A 20,780-nucleotide genomic window follows, 5' to 3' on the forward strand; every position below is an offset into this window, starting at 1 on the left:
AAATGTCATTGTCAAAATTCAAATTTGACATTCAGGTGTGTCTGTGTGTGTGTCTGTGTGTGTGTGTGTGTGTGTGTGTGTGTGTGTGTGTGTGTGTGTGTGTGTGTGTGTGTGTGTGTGTGTGTGTGTGTGTGTGTGTGTGTGTGTGTGTGTGTGTGTGTGTGTGTGTGTGTGTGTGTGTGTGTGTGTGTGTGTGTGTGTCAGCATAGAAATCACGTGTCTACGATTTGTGGTTCAGAAGATATACATCTGTCACATCTCATCCAAAGCGACCAATCAAGTTACCCATTAAAAGTATCACAAACACTTTTTGAAAAGCCAATTACTAATGTATTAACGATGTAATAAGCGATGCGAATTTCATTTCAAGCGGAACTACCTCCGGGGGAGGATTAAATGTGACCCTGTTACCATGGTAACACCACACAAATACGACGCTAAGCAAACTTTGGAGGACTGTTAGAAAGCATAGTCTTAATATTCGTTGAATAAGAGTAGTGTTGACTTGATTGCTACGATTCAATTCACCAACGATTTTCTTTCGCTGACGCTCTTATTTTGTAGGCTACTACTTATTTTTTAACTAGCCTACATAGCCTAATTTCCCAGGAAGTAAAATGGATTCCGAGTACTTGAAAATACACCTGGGGAAATGCCTTGCCGAAGGACTGGCAGAGGTGGCTGAACGACGACCCGTAGATCCTATTGAGTATCTTGCTCACTGGATTTATAAATACAGCAGTGACCAGGAATACGAGGCCACGGTTAGTCGCCCTGTTAATCTATTGCCAGTAGGGGGCAGTATTGCACAACATTTACGTCTATACTGAGCAAAGGGTCTGCGTTACCCTTCCGTGTTATTTGTATAACTTAATAGTATAACTTAGGTATAACTTAAAAATAGAAGACGAAATAAAGAAAATATTTGCTTGATAATAGATAATATATGTCTTAAATGTGTGTGATGTCAGAGGAAGGAGAACCAAGCGTTACTAGAGCTGGAGCAGGCCAGAGCCAGAGAGGAGGGGCAGCACCAGAAGAGGTTGAGGCAGGAGGAGGAAGAAATAAAAGAAGCGCTGGAAAAGGCCCAAAAGGTATGCAGGAGTTCGACCTCCTTTGGTTATTTGGGTTGTCCTTTCTGGTGTTCGACGTTGTTGTGATTCATACGGAGGTGTGGTCGTTAACAGGCATCAGAACCTGCTAGCACTCCTGCGGAACGAAATGTCAAAAGGCCCAAAAGTTCTAACAACCCGTCGACGCTTGCCCCGGTCTTGGAAGGAGAAGACGTGAGTTTAACCTCATGTATCTGTATTGGAAAACGCTGACTGAACGAATGTGCTGACACGCGTTGTTAAAGCGGTTGTAGCTCCGATTTTAGAGCAGAATAAATCAGAAGATGGCAAGATAGAAATAAAGAAAGATGACAAAAAACGCCGCCACTTCACAGTCATACCTACTCTTAACATTAGAGCATCTTTGTATTATACATTGTATGTATATTTTCCTTTTGACAAAAAATGACAACAGCGATTTCTTTTTTAAAAGGTAATCATATACAAACAAGGACAGAGAAAATAGGCCTACTGCAGGAAAATAAATAATAATCACCAAAACAGCAACATCTCCTGCGTGCGAGGCAGCGGTTCCTGTGACTCCCATCCCTGTTATACCAGACGTTATGACCAGTGTGTTGTTCATGAGAATCCTCGTCTGGTATCAGATCTCACACAAGCAGCCTGCTGAAGACAGCGTCGAGGAGAATAAGAACCCACAGGAGCCTCTGGTCTCTGATACAGAGAACCAGCAGGGGGCAGCAGAAGCCATCCTAACTGAAGGGGATAACCCTGGGCAGGAGGTGAACTTTCTGACAAGCTTTTTCTGGTGGTGATGGTGGTGGTGGTGGTGGGTGTGTTCGCCATTTAGCATCAAAGCTTTTTGTTTGTTTTGCTGTGCTTGTCGTACCGCAGGGTGATGCTTGTTGCTCGATACACAGTTCTTGTCGTGGATCCTTTCTGGTTTCTGGGTGTAGCTGCCGTTTCGTGTGTGTGTGTGTGTTTGCAAATCCCTCTGTTTGTTTTCCATAAGTTGCTCCGGGTTTCCTTGTGTCTCATGCAGGTGAAGCTGATCAGAAGGCCATAGACATCACCTGCAGTTATGAAAGTCTTGACTTGACACCAGTGTGTCTCCCTGCTACACTACAGTCATATTCTGTGTTAGAGTTATAAGGTCACTCATTACTCACTTATTGAGATACATAAATACACAAACTAGAAGGAGAGTTTAGCCTTCTGTTCCATGCAGTCTCTCAGTTTCTCGCATGTTGGTGGGCGTCTATGTGTTCTCCATACCCGGCCTGTTGCGGTGGCGTTATCTGGCATGGCGTGTGAGTGAACTGCCTATGACCTGGGTGGTGGTGGTGGTGGTGGTGGCGGTGTTCTGTGTCAGGTGAGGGGGGCAGATGACGTAGCGGTGGGAGACACCGCGTCGGGGGAATCAGAGGAAGGCGCCGCCTCTGCTCCGGCAGAGGTCCCTGGCCCCCCAGCTAAGGAGGAGTCACAGGAAGTGCCGCAAGAAGCCTCTGAGGTGGACTCAAGGCCCGGGGAACCGCAGGGAGCGGGGGACACCGCGGGGCGCCAGGATGAGACAGAGGTAAACCGGCTTGTTGTCGTCTGGCGTTCAACAGGCCTCGGAGTGTGTTCAAGGTGCTATCGAGGAAAATGAGTCGCAAAGTGAATCATCAAAGGTGGCTGCTTGAGGCTTTGGTATGAAATTGTGTTGAAATTCGATCTCATCTTGTGTTGTGATTCATACCCTGGTTGTCACCAGGTGGCAAAGGGATCCGAACATACAGAATCAGAGTCCACCGCCGCCTTAGAACCCTCGGCTAGCCCAGAAAAACTGAACTCCGACTTAAAGGAAGAAGAAGAAGAACAACAAGAACTGCAAGAGACAAAGACACAAAGCCCCTCTCCCCTTGAACCACGGGCTGAAGACCAGGTGACCTGCTGATAGATAACCTTTCTGAACCAACGCTTGTTGGTCTCTTTCTTTGAGGAGGAGAACATGCAGGGAGATGTACAGGAAGAGAGAGCAGACTGGCAGGGAGGTCAGACGAGACAAACTGAAGACAGCTGTGACACCATTTCAGACATTATTGTTTGTAATAAGTGAAGGAGAAGAGGTTCGGCGTCAGCCGAGTTGGTCTAGGACATTTGGATTTGGCAGCCCCCAGGTGTGGTTAGGACGTGCACCCTCTGACCTCCCAACCATGCAGGCTGAGAAGGTTCTGTCGGGACAGGGAAAGGAGCAGAGCTAGAAAACAGAAGGTAGCAACAAACGGCCAATCCGAGTGGACACGAGCAGAGAAGGGAACAATAGAAATACAATGACCAGCTACTATTATCATGATCTAACGCTCTGCTTTCACTCCTACCAACGGTTGACACCAGATGGAGGAAGGCCCAGAAGAGCCCACAGCCCCAGCCGAGGCTGTGGAAGTGGGCTCGGTCTCCGGTCGGGAGGATGGTCCACTGCCAGAAGAGAAGGAGGAAGTTCCCTCTGATGATCGGGATGAAGACGAGGTTGTTCTGCCAGTTCTACGGCCTTTACTCACATAGCCCTTAATCACATTGACGGTCTCAAACGGCTCACACACACACAAACACACACACACACACACACACACACACACACACACACACACACACACACACACACACACACACACACACACACACACACACACACACACACACACACACACACACACACAGAAAAGAGTCCAGTGGTGTCGGTCAAGAGGAGGTATCAACGTGAGTCTTTAGGATTAGAAGTAGACTGTAGCAGCGATGGAGGATCAGAGGCAGACATGGAGAGGGTCCAGCAGCAGAGTCACACAACAGGAGACCCTGGATGAATGTTTAACCAAACCTGTGTGTTGATGATTAACCCAGGAGGAGGCAGACCGGCCAGCCGATGAACCCGAGGAGGGGGCAGCACCCGAGGATATGGAGGAAGTGACATCACAAGAGGAGTCTGAAAGCAATTCTGAGAGCAAGGAGCAAACGCCTGAAGAGGTAGAGAAAGTGCCATTTTGTGAAATCAATGTTTTTTTGGTTTGTCCATGAGTGAGAAGCTATGCCCCCAATGTTTTCCTTTGATATCTGAATAATTTAATGATAAATAATATTTTTTTCTGTTCTTTTTGCAGGAAGAAGAAAAAGATGCAGACTAATTCTACCACATCACAGTCTCTGTTTAGTATCCATAATATATAACATGGCCAACATATACTGATAGTGTTTTTTTTAAAGGCCTTTGCATGGGATGACATCAATAAAAAGTTTTAAGTTTTAATAAAAGTTTACTGAATCAGTGCATCATATCTCCTTTTCTATTTATCATGCACGGTTTTGCCGCATAATGTGATTTTCTACTTTTAACTTTGTACATGAAAAAGGAAGAAGGGCAAAGGTTGTGTGCATTCATGTGACTGGGCTGTGGGCTTAATTGTGGCGTCAGCCTGGTCGCCTCAGCTGCATGCAATCAGAGCGGATAAGAGCGCTGTTTGTGGAGCATAAAAGTGGGTCCACCTCACTCTGCGTTGAAATTACACGCAAACGAGGTCATTTTTGAGCTGTTTGCTGGTTGCCTGGGCCAGGTTTTTCCACTGAACGATTCCAAGGAATGGATTAAGAAGGGGCTTTTTTGTTGTTGTGTGGGTCTTGCGAAGTTCTCGTCAAGATGGAAACAATAGCCCGCGTCGTGGGAGCGGCTATCGTCTGTATTACCGCGGTGTTTAACTACTTAACCGATGTGTTTCTCACTCAACCGCTGAAGGCTACAATCCAACATTTGGAGGAAACCGACCTGACAACTCTGAGCGGAGGTGAGTCACATTCTTATGGTAACGTTTTTGCTGTGTCTGTCTTTGTCTCTCTTTTTTTAAACTTTATTTTATTTATTTCTAAGAAAACAGGTCGCTCAAGGCCAAATCACTGTGGGCAAGCTCCGGAGCTGTCATCATGGCTGTCCGTCGGCCTGGGTGATTTTTGTGCAGAGAGGTAAGTGGTACATGTCCTGTTTTTTAATCTGCTTATTATTGACGACTCTGAAGTTGGCATCCGATTCGCAGCATCCGATTCGGCAGCTGGTCCACTTTAAATCGGTCCTGATTGAAAACCACTAGACCTAGACTCTTCAAATCTGGACTAAATTTTCACAGTGAGGCTATACATTATGTGAAACATATTTTCAGATTTGTGAAACCTTTACCCTATTTGTGAAAATGCAATACAGGCTCATTTAGGGGTCCAGACCGCATCGCATTTTCACAAATAGGGTAAAGGTTTCAAAAATCTGAAACTATGTTTTACATAATGTATAGCCTCACTGTGATAATGTAGTCCAGATTTGAATAGTATAGGTGTAGAGGTTTTCAATCAGGACCGATTTGAAGATTCTAAGTGGTTTTCAAGCCGAATCGGATGCTGCGAATCGGATGCCAACATGCCAACTTCAGCGTCGTTTATTATTGTTTGACTTCATCCTGAGTAACGGGTGACCGATTTATGCTAATTTGTATCCCGATGAAAGTAAATGTCTGTGTCCAGCGGCGTCACGACCATGCAATCTGAGGGGGCTTGTGCCCCCTCAGATTGCCTTGTGATAGTTTTTTTTTTTTCAATTTATTTTTGTTTGGCAATTTGCTCTCAAAATAATAGAACTTGGCTGTGACTAAAGGGGCTTGTACAACAGTAGCCGCGTTTACATGGACACATCTGATCCGCATAGAATTCTATGCCGAATAGAAGAGGTGGTGTAGTCCGTTTTAATCGCACATGCATACACTTATTCGGAATAGATTGAGGTTTAACTTGGAGCAGCTGCAGTAGTTCGCAATTGATCCACTGAGCTCAGTCTGTACATTTATGCACACCGAACTTGACTGCTGTCAAGGAAAGTGGATTTATTGCCTGATTCACGTCTTTGTTACCACTCCGTAAGTAATCCGGTAAGCGTGTCCGGTTGCTAAGCGACGGGACATGGGTGTTTATTAATGACGTGTTTGTGTATCGTAGTGTCCGCGCCCGTCCGAGATAACTGTAAATGAGTAGGCTACTACTACTTTTGCAGGCTGAACGTTAAAATACTTCTTAATTTAGAGAGACCACTCTCTCCCACCAGTCTTGGCTGCGGACTTGCATTCAAATTCCTCTTGTTTACGGTGGAGGTGGGGGTAAATATAAAGATTGGACGTAGCTGTGCTGTCCTTCTTAATTGAAGGAGCAGGCAGAGAAAGCTCTCTCCTGCTGTGCTTTCATTAAAATCAAATTCACCATGCCAAATAGTGATAAGACGTCTATTATGTCGCCGCCGGTCCAGAGATGTGTCAGGTGTGCGTGAGAGACATAACGGACACTTTTGTTACTGGCATGTATTCAGTACATTCGGATCACATTTTGGGAACAGATCTATTCCGCATAGAAATCTATGCGGATCAGATGTGCCATGTAAACGCGGCTACTGCGTCATGGATTTTTTTTTTTTGGTGATACTCTGCCATAGTAAGAGGACTTAAGCATTATGGTGCAGTAAAATCCTAAACATTCATAACTATATTGTACCTAGGCTAATGAGACGTTCATTTTGCATCGGTCTCGCATGAGAAGCGCTGTGGCCCTATCGACTACAACAATGCTGCCCCATAATGACATAAAGCATAAAGTACTTCCAGATTAATTACTTTATTATCATTATAAATATCACGATTACCGGTACTAACCTACTTCCCATGCTCCAAAAGGTTGAGGGTTGTTGTGATGTAGAACCTTTGCCTGGTAAACAATCGGTATTGATGATAAGCAATGACGTATACCATATGCATCACAAAAAGTCGATCTGTAAATGTTTTATTAAAAGACAGACTTTAAACATAGCGACCACGATGCTTTGTGCCCAGTCACATTCTGGTTGCATGACGACCAGTGTTTTACTCAATATAAAATGTCCAGGAGGCTGCAGAGTTGTCCTCTCTGAAATCCCAGCTGGACCAGCTAGGGGTCCCCCTCTATGCTGTGGTGAAAGAGGACGTTGGCACAGAGGTCCTGAACTTCAAACCTTTCTTCAATGGGGACATATTCTTGGATGCAAAGGTAGGCAGACTTTGGCTGTCTGAACCAAATGTCAATTTTAAGTCACAAGGGAAAGTTATGCTCTATTTTTATTGTGGACGGTCACATGCTGCAACCGGTCACAGTGTTCCAGCAGTAATGCCACAAAATAGATGACTGTCTCCGAAGAGGATTTGCATCATAAGTCATCCCCTTGTGTGTTCTTCTTTCAGCGGCGGTTCTATGGACCACGCGAGCGGAGTATGGGTCTACTGGCGTTTCTCCGTGTTGGGGTGTGGACGAATGGGCTGCGAGCCTTCAGGAACGGCTTCATAGGGAATGTTTCCGGGGAAGGTTTCATCCTGGGTGGTGTCTATGTCCTGGGACCAGGGGAACAGGTGAATTAACCCACTGCCAATTTGTAGAGAAGAAGGGCTTAGCGGGCCACATATTTATAACAGTTATACGCGCTTTTGCCATGTTCTGTGCATTTGGATAGCACCGAGGTATTTGTGCAACAAGTCTGCTTTGTTAACCCCTTGGCGTCTTTTTGTCTCTTGCAGGGAGTAATTCTGGAGCATCGGGAGATTGAGTTTGGGGATAAGGTCAACGTTTTGGAGGTCCTCAACGCTGTTGGGAGGATACAAAGGGAGCTTGTGTCTTTGGAGGAAAGATAGCCCCGTGGAAATCCAGAGTGACGTCTTAAAGTCCGAAAACTGGCAAATGGTCAAATTACTTCTGTAGGATTCCTCGTTTCTGTATATTCTGGTCGTAGAATAGAATCTTAAAGGTGCACTGTCATAAAAGTGGCGAAAGTTAATGTAGTTGCTTCGATGTTGAAACGTTTGCATATTGATGTTTGAATAGAGGGTCTCTGATCCTTGAGCTTCCATCGTGTGTGTGTGACTGTGCAGTAAGGGGATCTGGGAGTGTTAATGATGGCCTGACTCTAAACTCTGAACGAGGGAGCAGGCCTGATGTCTAACAACCAGATGAAACCCCTTGTTTCTGTCGTCACCTTTCAGATGTCTATCCACCAGAAGCCAAAAGAACAATAAAAGTGTAATGGTCTAATTCACATATGGCCCATGTCTTTTCTGTAAAATGTTTATAGCTGTCTGAGATCTGACTGCAGTGGTTTTTGAAGGCAATTCTTACTGTTAATTCTTTTTGGGGCTGAGGTTTAGTCTAGTTCCTTCCTCAGCTTGTAGGAAAGCTTCCATGACTAAGGAAAACGGTGAGCTCCCACATGCTAGACAGGAAATGTTGAATCTGCGATAACTATATGTAAACAAATTTGAACGGTGACGTGGCTTTTAGACTCACTACTGCATTCCCCCACTCTGACAGTAGGTGTTCCTATAGTCTGATGGTATCTAACTTTCAGCCCAACGTGGGCGGTTGGGCACTTTATTGGACGCATACTTCCTGGCCTAATCTGTTCCATTGCAGACCTGTCAACCCTTTACTCAACGTTTTTTGTTTGTCATTGTTAATCTTACACAATTCTACACTTTGTCCACCTCCCAGTTTGGCTTAATGGAATTTGTTGGCGGAGTAGTTTGTTAGTCAATCAAACCAATGTATTGGTTCATAATAGGGGGAAACCCGGCACACTGCTCCGGAGACACGCATTCAGTTACTAGTAGGGAGTCAACAGCTTGCCATGCTGCATTCCAAAGTCTTTAGACGGCAGAAATTTTTTTTGCTTTTAAAGATGTGTTAGTACCCTGGACTTGGCACGACAATACCATTCTTTTGTCATTACAAATTAACTGTCAGTTGTGCAGAGGAAGCTACCCCGAGCTCAGACTATTTATAAATCACATTTAATGCTACATGCTGAGAAGGAACATTAGTGTTATGAGACTGGGTTGGTATTGACTCAGCCATGCGTTGCTCAGTTGAATGGAGCAATTCACTGAGGGTACACATGTTGAACAACCGCTCTTATATTGGGTTAAGGCCATTCTAACAAGGATAGTTAGGATATCGTTTTGGGTAAACCAGAGATGACGGTTATGGATGTTAACCAGGGAAACATGGAGAAGAATCAAGTAAACAAATGTGCAAGTGTTTTCTTTTAAGACTGCTGAAGCAAATCTCACAGCATGTTTTGGCCTGACATCTAAGAAAAACAAGAGTTGAACAGTTGAATATCCATGTTTGCTAGAATCAGTCAACTGGTAATGGACAGTTCCATGGTCATCTTTTATTTACCAATAACAAACTAAAGTCACAGTGGTGCAAAGGAGTAACAGTATTCCTGAATGTTTTAAAAAGCTAGAAACAACTTAAGAGGTGAACCATGTTTTCAATTCTAAAGGACATTAGCAACATGCTTTTTTATTATGGCTTGACTCCGCACATCAGTCAAAAACACTTCCCCAAATGAAACCAGAAGTATACAAACTCAATCTTAAGCATACAACATACAGAACACACCGCTTTTCTAAGCCCATTCACATTGCACAAAAGAGTAACACTTAATCGCTATTGTCGCCGGCCTTGGATCCAACAATACTGTTTGCGGGGGAGGCTTGAGGGGAAGGACTCTTTAGTGGCAAGGCCTCACCGGGTGGAACCAAGACCACCACGTTCTCCTTCTTGGGCAGCCAGAAGGCCGGATACAGAGGCTCCAGGAACTCCGCCCGGTACTCGTGGATGAGGCTCATGGCGTCGGACACGCCGTAAAACGCCAGCAGCCCTTGGCTGTAGTCCAGGTAGACGCCGATGCGCGTGAACTTGTCCAGGCTCAGCGGGGTCTCCACGTCGCTGTGCCAGGCCGAGTAGGTGCGGCCATTCCACTGAAGGCACCAGGAAAAGTTGTTCCCCGTGATGCAGCTGTTGCTCTCCGGGCCCTTGCGGTCGATGCTCTTGTAGGTGAGCCCCACGTGCGTGCCGTCCCCGCTCACGTCCACCTCGAAGTACTTGCGGCCCAGGTAGAAGCTCTCGGTGGCCAGCACCTGGCGCCAGTGCTCGAAGCGCTCGGGCAGCTCTGGGTACGGGTGCTGCCAGGGCGTTGTGTTGGTCACCTTGCGGTTCTCCTCAGTCAGGCGTAGGAACTTGTGGGCGGTGTCGCCGTCCAAGGTCACAGGACTGGCATCTAGAACGACGGGATAATGTGTGTCAATATGATACACGCTCAATGAAAGTGGGATACTCTCTGAGGATTGGAGTCGAATACTTACACTTGAGGAAGTCATCTCGCGTCTTTGGATCAGGGATGCCAATGTTTTGTTTTGATGCGATGATTTCATGAACCGTGGTCTTTATTCCCATCTTGTCTGGAGGAGGAGGGAACGGGGGAGGAAGGTTATTAAAAATAAAATGTTTGTGTCCTTCACCTTGGTTTACTAAAAGGTGATGTTTTTTGTGTGACACACCAACAAGGTGACTCAGGTGTGCACGTGTGTGGGTATCGCTCCAGTGACCACATTCAGACAAACAGTGTTTCACGGGCGAGCCCTCACTCATCAGCTGAAATTCCTCCACTCTCCACCAGACAAGTCTGAACACACCCAGGCGCTGCACATTCAAAGCTTGTTTTCCTTCATCGTTGGTGCAGACTATTTTATAGTTTGTTTATTTCAAATGAACCCTATTTATTTGTGCATGGTGATATACTGCTGGTTCTTTTGGAAACTTTTGAATGTCGACCGACTGTTGGCCAGCAATGATTTTAAGTTGCTTTTAGCTAAATTGCCTAATGGGTGGAATTTACTGGGACACGCAGATATAATTTCAGTCCAAATTAATAATACTAATACTAATAATAAATGAAATTTATATAGCGCTTAATATGGTACTCTAAGATGCTTTACGGTACTCTAAGACGCTCTACAATTCATCTATGAGCATCCAGAAGGGGATATCGCAGGGTTAGTATTTTCTTTATGTTAGCCACTTCCATAGTTACAGTAACCTAGCTCCTGTTCATGTGAGGGAAATACACTTTTAATAACCCTCCAAAGATTTCCAATGTGCATAGGGTTAGCTGTCAGTGGCGCATCACAGGAAGCACTATACCCACCGCTAAAAACCAAATTATAGATATCTCGGTGGATCCATTTAAGACTTACCATTTTTGCATGTCTCTTTGATCTTATCCATGTATGAAGACGTGAGCTTCTGGCTCATTTCCCTCGTGGAGTCCTTTATGGTGCGGCTAAACGAATGTAACCGATCCATCAGACCGATGTAGACTCCTGGCAGCGAAATATCCAGCGTCTCCTTCTTCCACTCTGAATACTCCTGCAATGAAAGAAACAATTCATTATTAATATTACTTTTACTAATATATCATGTTTTGTTTAAAATGTCCATTTGCAACTAATATTTCCATACATGACATTGACACTTTTGTAATAGTCTAACAAAAAAGGGCTTTGGATGAATATCGACAGTCTGGTGACAGTTGAGCTCAAATATGGGTTAAAGGGCTGTTTCTTTCGCTTCATATTCTTTCTCAACATGTCATGATGCTGCAGATGGGGATCTGTAAGCACATGATGGGCCAACACAAAATGGTTCAGCAGTAGTAAACTGTAATAGTAGGGAAACACTGTATATAGCCGCTGCAGAAATACATTTAAATCCAATTCTAATTAAAATCCCCTTCTGAAGGCTTCATCCTATCGCACAAATCGAGTTTCTCTTGGGTGGAATATCGGTGTTAAAAAGCAGGAACAAGGCGTCACCCCGTCTGTCTTTGGTTTCTAGCCCAGGCTCTGTGCCAGCTCTCCCAGATGTTTAACAGATGCTCCCTAGATGGATCATGATCCTTATTTGGTCCCACATTACAGTACCTGTAGGAAGTCCACATCGTTTTTGTTCTTGGAGATCTTCTCCACCTGGCCCTGGGTCTTCTTGAGCTCAGCACACCTCTGCTCCAGGTGAGCCCGGATGCCCTCAGCCTGCTTCAGAGACTGCTTCTCCTCGCTCTCCAGGACCTCCATCACCTCCTTCTTCACCCGCTCCACCGCCGCCTGCAGCTCCGCAAACTGGCTCTCTATCACCTCCCGAACCTCCTTCACTGAGGTCTGAGGGCAAGCAACACACACACACCTTTTTAATTCACTGTGATCCGGTGGGTGCGGTTGTGGGATCACCATACTTCAGTGGATCTAAGACTGAGAGAGGATCCTGAATTAAACCGGATTGACTGCAACACAATATCCTTGTACAGGCATTTAATAGTCAACGGAGCGAGAATGAGGCCATGGAAGGAACAACGACAACAATGACGAGGATGACAGATGTATTTTGAAGAACGATTTGACCGTGCAGTATCCAGAATAGACTTCACTCCCTCCGCAGTCCCCCCTCTCTCTTTGGCCACTGACGCTCGTTTTGAGCCCCCCCCCCCGTTCAATGGCGTCCCGTCGTGAGATGGGAACACCGGGAATGGAGGCGAGGTGGATGTACAAATCCTTGGCTTTGGAAAAGGGCTATTCCATTCGACCACGCAACCGGGACAAAAATAAAGTCTTGTTGACACATTGTCATCAGTCAATGACTCCCCACCAGGTTCTGATGGACGTAACCGGGTCAGTTATTGGGCGGTTCAAATTCCTTGAGGCTCGGGGAGGTGGGGATGTAGGGGTTTAAGAATGGCAGAAATTACCAGTGGTGGGTCTTCTTTACAAATCTATTCGTTTGTTCACATTCCTGTGACAACAGCATGTTACACACACACACAGACACGCAGCACTCGTGTTTGACGGGACAAAGTTCATGGAAGAGTGTTTCTCGGTACGTTACCTCGATGGTCACAGCGTTGACCTGGAGCTTGTTGATGGCGTTCTCTGCCGCCGTGACGATCTTCACCATCTCGACCTGCTTCTCCCTCAGTTCGCCCTGGAGATACACACGCACAGGAATGCAATTCATTACAAAAAAATCTTTTCTTTTTTTATTTATTTTATTTCAACAGACTGCTTCTTTATTTGTACAATGGAAGTATCACTGTATGTATGTAATAAGAGACTGGGGGCAAAAAAAATGCAATATGTAGGAAATTGACAGCAGGTTGGCCATCAAAGTCCAATCTGAATACCTCAGACAGGCCCGGGCACCTCTTATACAACCCCCGGCTGCAGCTACGTAGAATTCTTGCCTGTACAATTTCCAACCCAAAGGAAATTCCATTATAGTGCGTTCCTTGAAGTCCTAGCTGTAGAAGTTGTTTTTGACTGAGTGTGCTTGTAACATAACCTTGTTCACTTGTGATTCATTCTGCCCGCTCAAAGACATCAGTTGGGGAGAGACCTAGTGATTACTTTTCAACAGGCTAAAGATCTTTTCTTTCCTCTTTTTCTTTTCACCAAGTGCAGACAATGCAGCTCAACCAGTTTGTCAGCTTGCATTTGCATACAGAACATCATGCTATGTTAATGCTGTCTGACATCTATGTAGATCATCAGACCAATCATCTGACAGGACCAATTGTTATCATGATCAACAGCTGGGTATCTTTGGTGCAACAGCTTGCATTATGGGACATCTGAAAACAGAGTTTTACTGCATTCTGCCTGGCTTGAAGTCGCATTTGGCACAGCTACGGCGGCCGGGGCAGATTAGATGTAATGGTAAATAAAAGACTAGGTTCTGACTGAGAGATCGTATCAACCGAGTAAACATCTAGATCAGCGTGCTTTAAACACTGCCTTGGTGGTTATGTAACGTCAACCTCACTGTTGGAGAAACTGAAGTAACACAACCTTTTGATTACCAAAACATTCAAACTTGGCCTAGTTTTCGACAGTTGGGATCCAAAAAATGGCGAATTAAATAACGTGAAACTGGATACCACACTGTTTTCAGGGAAACGGAAACCACAGAAAACACAAGAGAAGAACATTGACAAGAACAGTTCTTCTCGAAAAACAGGACGAGAGAATAGAGAACTTGCCACCCGAGATAAGGGCTTCTCTACCACAAACATGACTATGATGGAAATGACAGCATGAATATTAAAACATGATTTGGTTAAAAAATGGAGAAGCATCTAAATAATTCCTGCAAAGGCTCAGAATGCAAAGCAGGTAAAGCACCCCAAAAAAGTAATTGTCAAAATTCAAATTTGAAATTCAGGTGTGTGTGTGTGTGTGTGTGTGTGTGTGTGTGTGTGTGTGTGTGTGTGTGTGTGTGTGTGTGTGTGTGTGTGTGTGTGTGTGTGTGTGTGTGTGTCAAAAAAACATGTCTGTTCTGATCTCACCCTCAGTCAAGAATACTTGAACCTAGAGGTCAGTGTCTGTCAAAAAAGAAAGACAAATTGTGTTTCTGCTGGGACTTGAGCTCTCCTTGTGCCGCAAGCAGACTAAATAGACATGAGGATGGAGTTTCCAGGACACATGACCATGGCATTTAGTTTGCTATTTTCTGACTCACTCAAACGATGAGCAACTTGAAGTGATTGTAAGCCTACCACTCGTTCAAAACTAAACCCCTAAATCCATGTAAGCTGTTTCTGATGGAGATCATATAATGGACTCTATTCTCATAAAGTCATTATACTCAACTATTATTAACTCGTTCTTCCCAGAGACCAGACACATCGTAATAGCTTACACAACTAGAGCAACATCTAACAGCAGGCAGTATAAAAAACCATAAATATTCAGATAAAACATTCTTTCATTGTCCCATTGATGAACCGTATAGAGGCTAGAGATAATGTTAAAAACACACCATTGTTAATAATAAACAATGGTGTGGATCTCATATGACTAGCGGCAGTGCAAGTATGCAGTTGACACTCCAAGCACAGGGAATTCCCTTGCTGTGTGGGCGTTTGCGAAAGAGAGAAAAAAAGTATGACAATAACACAAAACAGCACAGATAATAGGGAGTTCACTTGCCTCGATTTGTCGGCGGGCCTCTCTGACTGGCAGGGACTTGTGGCCCTTGTGCTCCTCGAGGAAGCAGTCCGTGCACACGCAGCAGCTGTCCGCCAGGCAGAACAGATCCAGGGGCCACTTGTGGCCCTCGCACGTCCGTCTCTCGATGTCCCGCAGGGGCTCCACGAGACGGTGGTTGTGGAACTTCTGGTTCTCCAGGTGCGGTCGGAGGTGGGCCTCGCAGTAGGACACCAGGCAGGTGAGACAGGACTTCATGGCCCGCCGAGGGCTGTCGATGCACGAGTCACAGACCACATCATCCGGGCCGATGGGCTCCTCTTTGGCTAGTTCTTCCTCCATATCCCCCTGCTTCAATTCTTCTTCCCCATCTTCTTCTTTAGGTTTTTCGTCGGTCTGTGGCTTCTCGTCACTCTGTTCCTCGTTTTGCTTTTCGGGGTCCTCCGGTTCCAGCAGGTCTTCCTGTATTTTGGTCTCCTCGATTAACTTCGAGTCCTGACTGTCCCCCCCTTTGCTCTTCATCGCTGGGGTTTCGATCACCGGGGTTTCGCTCACCGTCCCGTTCTCCTTCGGGGCGGGTGCTGGCTCCGTCTTGCTGCCTTTACCCCCGGCATCACTGCACACGGGGCACGGGGGTGCGTCGGGCTCGGTGGCCCCAGAACACGCGGTGCAAAGTTGAGATTCTTTTAAGTCGAGGACCGCCACTTTGGGTGCAGTATCTGCCATGATGTATTTATTTTCCTTCTTTCTTTATTTTCTCTCTCTCTCCACTCCCTCCCTTGAGACAACCTCCCTCTCCTCGTCTGACACTGAAACTAACCGGCCCAGCCACTGAGCAGCTGATAATAGGTCTAGCCCACCTTTTTTGGTTCCTGAATCACAATGAGTCACACAGTAAGCCACACCTCGACCTGGTAGACCTGTACAGACCTGGAATTGAAACCCAACAGCCACTCAAAACACGGAGGGATAACCTACATAACGGTGAGAAGTGAGAACAGATCAGACACTGCCACTAGGTCTGCTTCCGTGTTGAATACGACACGTCGGAGTGGATACTTTTAACATTCCTGCCTGTCGAGGATTGCTCTGATTAGGCTATGCGTTTTATGTATTGCAGGTTACTCGAAGATTTTATTATAACCGCGAACTTTAACGGTCCGATTCACCATCAATTATCGATCTGGTTGAGTTGATTGAGTTTATCAAGTTGCCGGTGTTATCTGTCAGCCGACGGATCAATGCGTCCTATGATTATGGCCAAGCGAAACAATGAGCGACCTGTTATTGCGATTTATCTTAAACACTATGAAGCGAAAGTCAAAGTGTAATGACATGAGACAGCAGTTCTGCAAACTGCCATCTCCACTTAAGACAGTGAATGCTGCCATCTAGTGGCCGTTACAAAAAACCGACGCGGCAAAGAAATATTTCCAACTCTTAACAGGAAACTGTTTGAATAATTAACACAAAGGCACAATATAGAAAAAAACAACATTAAAATAACATAGACAAAACATATTATATTAAATCTAAATATGGAAATGTAGGTCTTTATGTGTAGGTTTTACAACCTACTCATCGCACTACATCATGCAATATATTTGCTCCCCCTCGCACAAAAGTCATATTGTCAATATTTGCCCAATTCTGCTCAGATCACATTAAGAGCCATATCTTTGTTGTATTGCTTCAGCCAATGATTTACCATAGGCTTTACACAGTGACCCTTATCTCATCTGTTTTAACACAGTAGGCTTGGTAAAGACCTATACAAATGATGATATAAGTCAAGAGTTCAAATAAAATAACTTGTTTTAATAAATATGTGATGTAAGGAAACAATATTGATTTGTCCAACTCCAAAAGGTAGGTTGTTGTTGATCCTGATGTTCGTAAGAACAGTCTGAGTGGAACTCACAAACTCATCCAAGTCATTGTTTTACTTGAAGGTTTTGGATACATTTTCAATATATGGACACGTAACATTAGTCAATGTTATTGTTTCACACTAGTTAGATTAATCTGAATGGAATATTGCTAAATTAAACATTGTACTAAATAATGTTTCAGACATCATTATTTATTACGGCGATGTATTAATATGAATATATATTTGCTGTGCTCCAGATATAACTTGTGTATTGTGTCGGGTTCACAGAAGCCGATCAGCATGAATGCTTGTTCATATCAGCTTCAGCAGCAGTCTAGTAGGCTAGGCAAGGCAAGTAGGCAAGGTAGACCAGAAACCCCCAGAGAGAGCTCTTCAACGTTCCCTCCCCTGTCACTGAAACCCAACTAGCTGGGTGATGGGCGGAGCGAACACCATGAGCTCCTGGTATCTGTCGAAGATGATGCGCAGGCGGGAGAGGTAGCGGTCTTCCTGGTACGGGAGCTTTTTCGCCTTCAGATAGGAAGACACGATGGGCTTGATCTGGGAAGAGGGAAGTCGACGTCAATGGGGGATTCAAATATAAGTACAGTTTAAGTGGCGTACTACAAGTCCACAAGGTGACATGGGAGTATTTTTTATAAAGCGAGGGTGCGTTACTTTTTGGATTCTGATTAAACGAGATACCTCAAAATCCCCAAGACTTTATTAACTCTCAGAACATCAAACATGTTCTGAGAGTGTGTGAGAGAGGGGGCTGTGTTATCCCCACGGTTACGATCCACGCCAACTGGTAGAAATGCTAACTCATATCAGCTACGCGAAAAAAAATCCAGCCCGCGTACCTTGAGACACATGTGATCAGACAGGAAGGGAAAGAGGTGGTGCTCCACGTGGCAGCTGATGAGCGAGTGTCCGAAGACCAAGTCCAACAGAGGGTTGCGGGGCAGATTCAGAACCCCGTGGGTCATCTGGAATATCCTCTTGGGCCGCTGCTTGGCCGAGAACATGGGAAGGCCGATGTGCTGGAAGGGCCAGGGGAAGAACACTGTCAGACGCTGTTGGCAACCTCTTCCTAATGTGTATGTGGTGCATGTAAGTATTGTGTGTTTTTATGGTTGGATTAAAGTCTCAGGTGTTAGACCATTTATATTCTTTACGTTGAGTTATTTATTGGATAGTTCTATCTGAGTGCTGCAAAGTTTGGACAAGTTGCGAAATGAACTACACAGATTTCACAGAATGTGCTCATTTTAGATCTCTCTTCTGTTCTTGGACATCAAACATCAACAGCATACAGAGCAAGGATTTCCCTAGATTATCCTGACATCAAAACCACCTGATAACCCCCAGAAAAAACAATCCACCTCCAAACATGTGATCAAAAATACAATGCACAATGAGCTTCAGGAGAAAGTCAGAATCTGGGAAAGTTCTCAGGGAAAACCATAAATTAATCTGTTCTTTGAGACCGCCTTACAGACCAAGAACAAAACCGTTCTTCAGGCGTCCCTGTGCGATCGTAGAGGACACAGAGCCGTATTGAAATCGTATTGTTCTGCCAAAGTTCACAAGAGGCAGCCTCACAAGTATCACATATTTCTGCATGGCTTCATGAACCCGGGGAATGCTACACTGTATAATCCAATGGAAAGGAATCACATGGTCGGAAACTGTGGGCCGGAAAAAACAACAACTCTGCTCTAAAATGTCCCACAATCTTGGCACAACTAATCATGCAGGTGTCTCTTATACAACCTGAAAGGTATTACAACGTATTATGTTGGGTTTCCAAAGCATTGGCGCACGCTCACCTGGAAAACGTTGACATGGATGTAGGGCAGGGAGAACATGGCCCGGCACACCATCATGCACATGAGGGCGCCGGAGGGTGACTGGAAGCCGGAGACGTTGAGCAGCAGCCAGTACTGGGAGTAGAAGCCCAACGAGATGTATAACACTGTCCGGAGGGCGTAGAACACACTGTGGTTCCTCAGCTCGCCTGCAGGGGGAAAGGTTAAAGGTTAAAGCTGTGGTTGCAGTATGGTTATGTGAAGGCCGATATATGCTCTGTTTTAGACGTAACGCGTAAGCACGTAAGATACATAACCCCCCCTTGCGCGGTAAAATATCCCCCCTTACGTGCTTAAGTGCGTCGCCCAAAATTCCTGACTATGCGACTAAAACACTACGGCCCTACGCAGCTCGCAAAGACTGTGATTGGCCAGCTAACCACATCCTTTCAGGAGTCTCACATTTCCGGTTTTACAGCATAATAGCGCCATTTTTAAAAGGCCGTGACAGAAGCGAATGAAGAATTTTGAAGAAGGAGAAGAAGAAAACACAAGAACGAATTATGATAATTATAAATATAAACAAGCCAGCGATTTCCACTTCCACGCCCACAGATTCGTTCGTTGCTCCCCCTACTGTTCTGGCGGAGAATCCCCTTGCAACACGCGCAATCCTTAAGGAACCTTAAAGGAACCGTAAATCAAAACTTGTCTAAAACAAGTCCCTTGTGTAAATTACGTGCTTACGTCTCTGCGTCTAAAACGACCCTAAATCGGCCTTAAGGGAGATCAAAGTACGGTAAGGTGAGGTGAGGTCAGGGTTAAGATTAAGCAAGGTAAGCTTTGGATAAAAAATACAGTAAAGGGTAACATTAGGACATGGAGGCGAGTGGACCAATATATACAGAGTCCTCTAAAGGGATTCAGGCCTTGGGACCAAGGCAGAGTTCTGTTTGTTCAGATATAGACAAGGCATGTCTACGGTTCGTTCAGGGACAGATTACGCCCCTGGGCTTAATGAGTCTGTACAGTTGTCTGCATGGCTTTAATTACAGGTTGTGGGAATAACACATGCATGACAGTGTCCGATAGAATGGGAGATAGTGTTCCGACGAGGACAGATAAGACCTCAGACAAGTTAGACGATGGCACAAATCCAAGAACGACCAACATGTTTGTTCGTGAAGCAATGTTAGGGCCAAAACGGGAAAAAGCAGCTTTTCTGCAGATCAGCTCGGCTTTTGTATTACTTTGTTAAAGGGGACATATTATACCACCAGATGTGAGTGTGATAAGCCATTAACGACTTGTAACGGCTAATCAAACTCTCACTATACTCACTATAATATGTCCCCTTTAAAAAATACAAGTCCTCGTTGGTGGTTCCCTAATCTCTTTCCGTGTTTGGAGCCGGATCTTGCGGGAAAGGCCCTCTCACCGAGGGCCACGAGCGGGGTGATGACGGGCAGGCCCAGGGGGGCGAGGAACAGGTAGACGCTGCGCGGCAGACAGGGGACCTTCCAGACGCTGGAGTCTCCCAGGCCGATGATGTTGGTGTGGGCATGGTGCATCTTGATGTGCCCGTGCACCCCAGCCCGCGCTGGGAAGGAGCTACAGATCTGGTGGAGAGGGAGACAGGGGGAGAGGGACAGACGGTCGTACAACATACTGTATGTCAGTGTTTCTCCAATAGGGGGACATTGTCTTTTAAATATAGTTTCTTTTTTGATGTTACAGTATGGGCTATGAACAATTGTAAAATATTTTCACATTTATGAAGTTAATAGAATCTTTATACCCCTTTAATCAAATTAAGTTATTCTGAGTTCGGTAAATCCTTCCAAAAAGAGGCTATCACTTTAAACGTAAAGGTATCCTTGGCTGAAAAAATATCTAGGTTATATTAGTAATCAAAAATAGAACCACTGCTGTATATCATTAACCAGACAACAAGAGCTAGGAGAATCCATAGCCATATTGATTTTCTCAGACGGGCAAACAACACAATGATTTGTTTAATCCAGAAACAACATGTTTCCTTAAAGCAAAAGAGCCTGATGGCTAATGTATTTGTTATCCTAAGTCTTTACTGGACAGTATGCTAAGTAGATATAGGTACCATGGC

The 20,780-nt window shown here is 45.1% G+C and overlaps 4 protein-coding genes across 5 annotated transcripts in view; 2 read left to right on the forward strand and 2 right to left on the reverse strand.

Moving 5' to 3' along the window:
* Window positions 1–437: 437 nt before the first annotated feature.
* Window positions 438–4,377, forward strand: dydc2 (DPY30 domain containing 2). 2 transcript variants are annotated; one of them, XM_056577573.1, is made up of 9 exons: window positions 438–764; window positions 972–1,094; window positions 1,188–1,286; window positions 1,721–1,855; window positions 2,446–2,649; window positions 2,827–2,997; window positions 3,450–3,581; window positions 3,954–4,076; window positions 4,211–4,377. In XM_056577573.1, exons 1-9 carry the CDS (start codon window positions 618–620, stop codon window positions 4,232–4,234), a joined length of 1,158 nt encoding a protein of 385 aa, XP_056433548.1. In that variant the 5' UTR covers window positions 438–617; the 3' UTR covers window positions 4,235–4,377. The 2 variants fall into 2 exon arrangements, with proteins under 2 accessions (XP_056433548.1, XP_056433549.1); XM_056577574.1 differs by lacking the exon at window positions 2,446–2,649.
* A 173-nt stretch (window positions 4,378–4,550) lies between these two features.
* Window positions 4,551–8,190, forward strand: LOC130371211 (peroxiredoxin-like 2A). The gene is made up of 5 exons (XM_056576907.1): window positions 4,551–4,888; window positions 4,972–5,063; window positions 7,014–7,154; window positions 7,346–7,510; window positions 7,676–8,190. The coding sequence occupies exons 1-5, from the start codon at window positions 4,744–4,746 to the stop codon at window positions 7,787–7,789; spliced, it is 657 nt and encodes a 218-aa protein (XP_056432882.1). The 5' UTR covers window positions 4,551–4,743; the 3' UTR covers window positions 7,790–8,190.
* On the reverse strand, window positions 8,083–15,914 carry trim16 (tripartite motif containing 16). The gene is made up of 6 exons (XM_056576905.1): window positions 14,975–15,914; window positions 12,876–12,971; window positions 11,921–12,154; window positions 11,195–11,366; window positions 10,304–10,399; window positions 8,083–10,218 (listed from the first exon to the last, which is right to left on the reverse strand). Exons 1-6 carry the CDS (start codon window positions 15,695–15,697, stop codon window positions 9,599–9,601), a joined length of 1,941 nt encoding a protein of 646 aa, XP_056432880.1. The 5' UTR covers window positions 15,698–15,914; the 3' UTR covers window positions 8,083–9,598.
* Window positions 15,915–16,765: 851 nt separating this feature from the next.
* Window positions 16,766–20,780, reverse strand: part of fads6 (fatty acid desaturase 6) — an 8,014-nt gene continuing 3,999 nt past the window's right edge. The window contains exons 3-6 of the mRNA XM_056576906.1: window positions 20,094–20,274; window positions 18,677–18,864; window positions 17,708–17,887; window positions 16,766–17,405 (exon numbers count right to left, since the gene is read on the reverse strand). Coding sequence (XP_056432881.1) covers window positions 17,256–17,405; window positions 17,708–17,887; window positions 18,677–18,864; window positions 20,094–20,274 — 699 coding nt within the window. The 3' untranslated portion in view covers window positions 16,766–17,255. The remainder of the gene's footprint in view (window positions 17,406–17,707; window positions 17,888–18,676; window positions 18,865–20,093; window positions 20,275–20,780) is intronic.

This window comes from Gadus chalcogrammus, chromosome 18 (genome assembly GCF_026213295.1).
Source record: "Gadus chalcogrammus isolate NIFS_2021 chromosome 18, NIFS_Gcha_1.0, whole genome shotgun sequence".
NCBI classification, from domain to species: Eukaryota; Metazoa; Chordata; class Actinopteri; order Gadiformes; family Gadidae; genus Gadus; species Gadus chalcogrammus.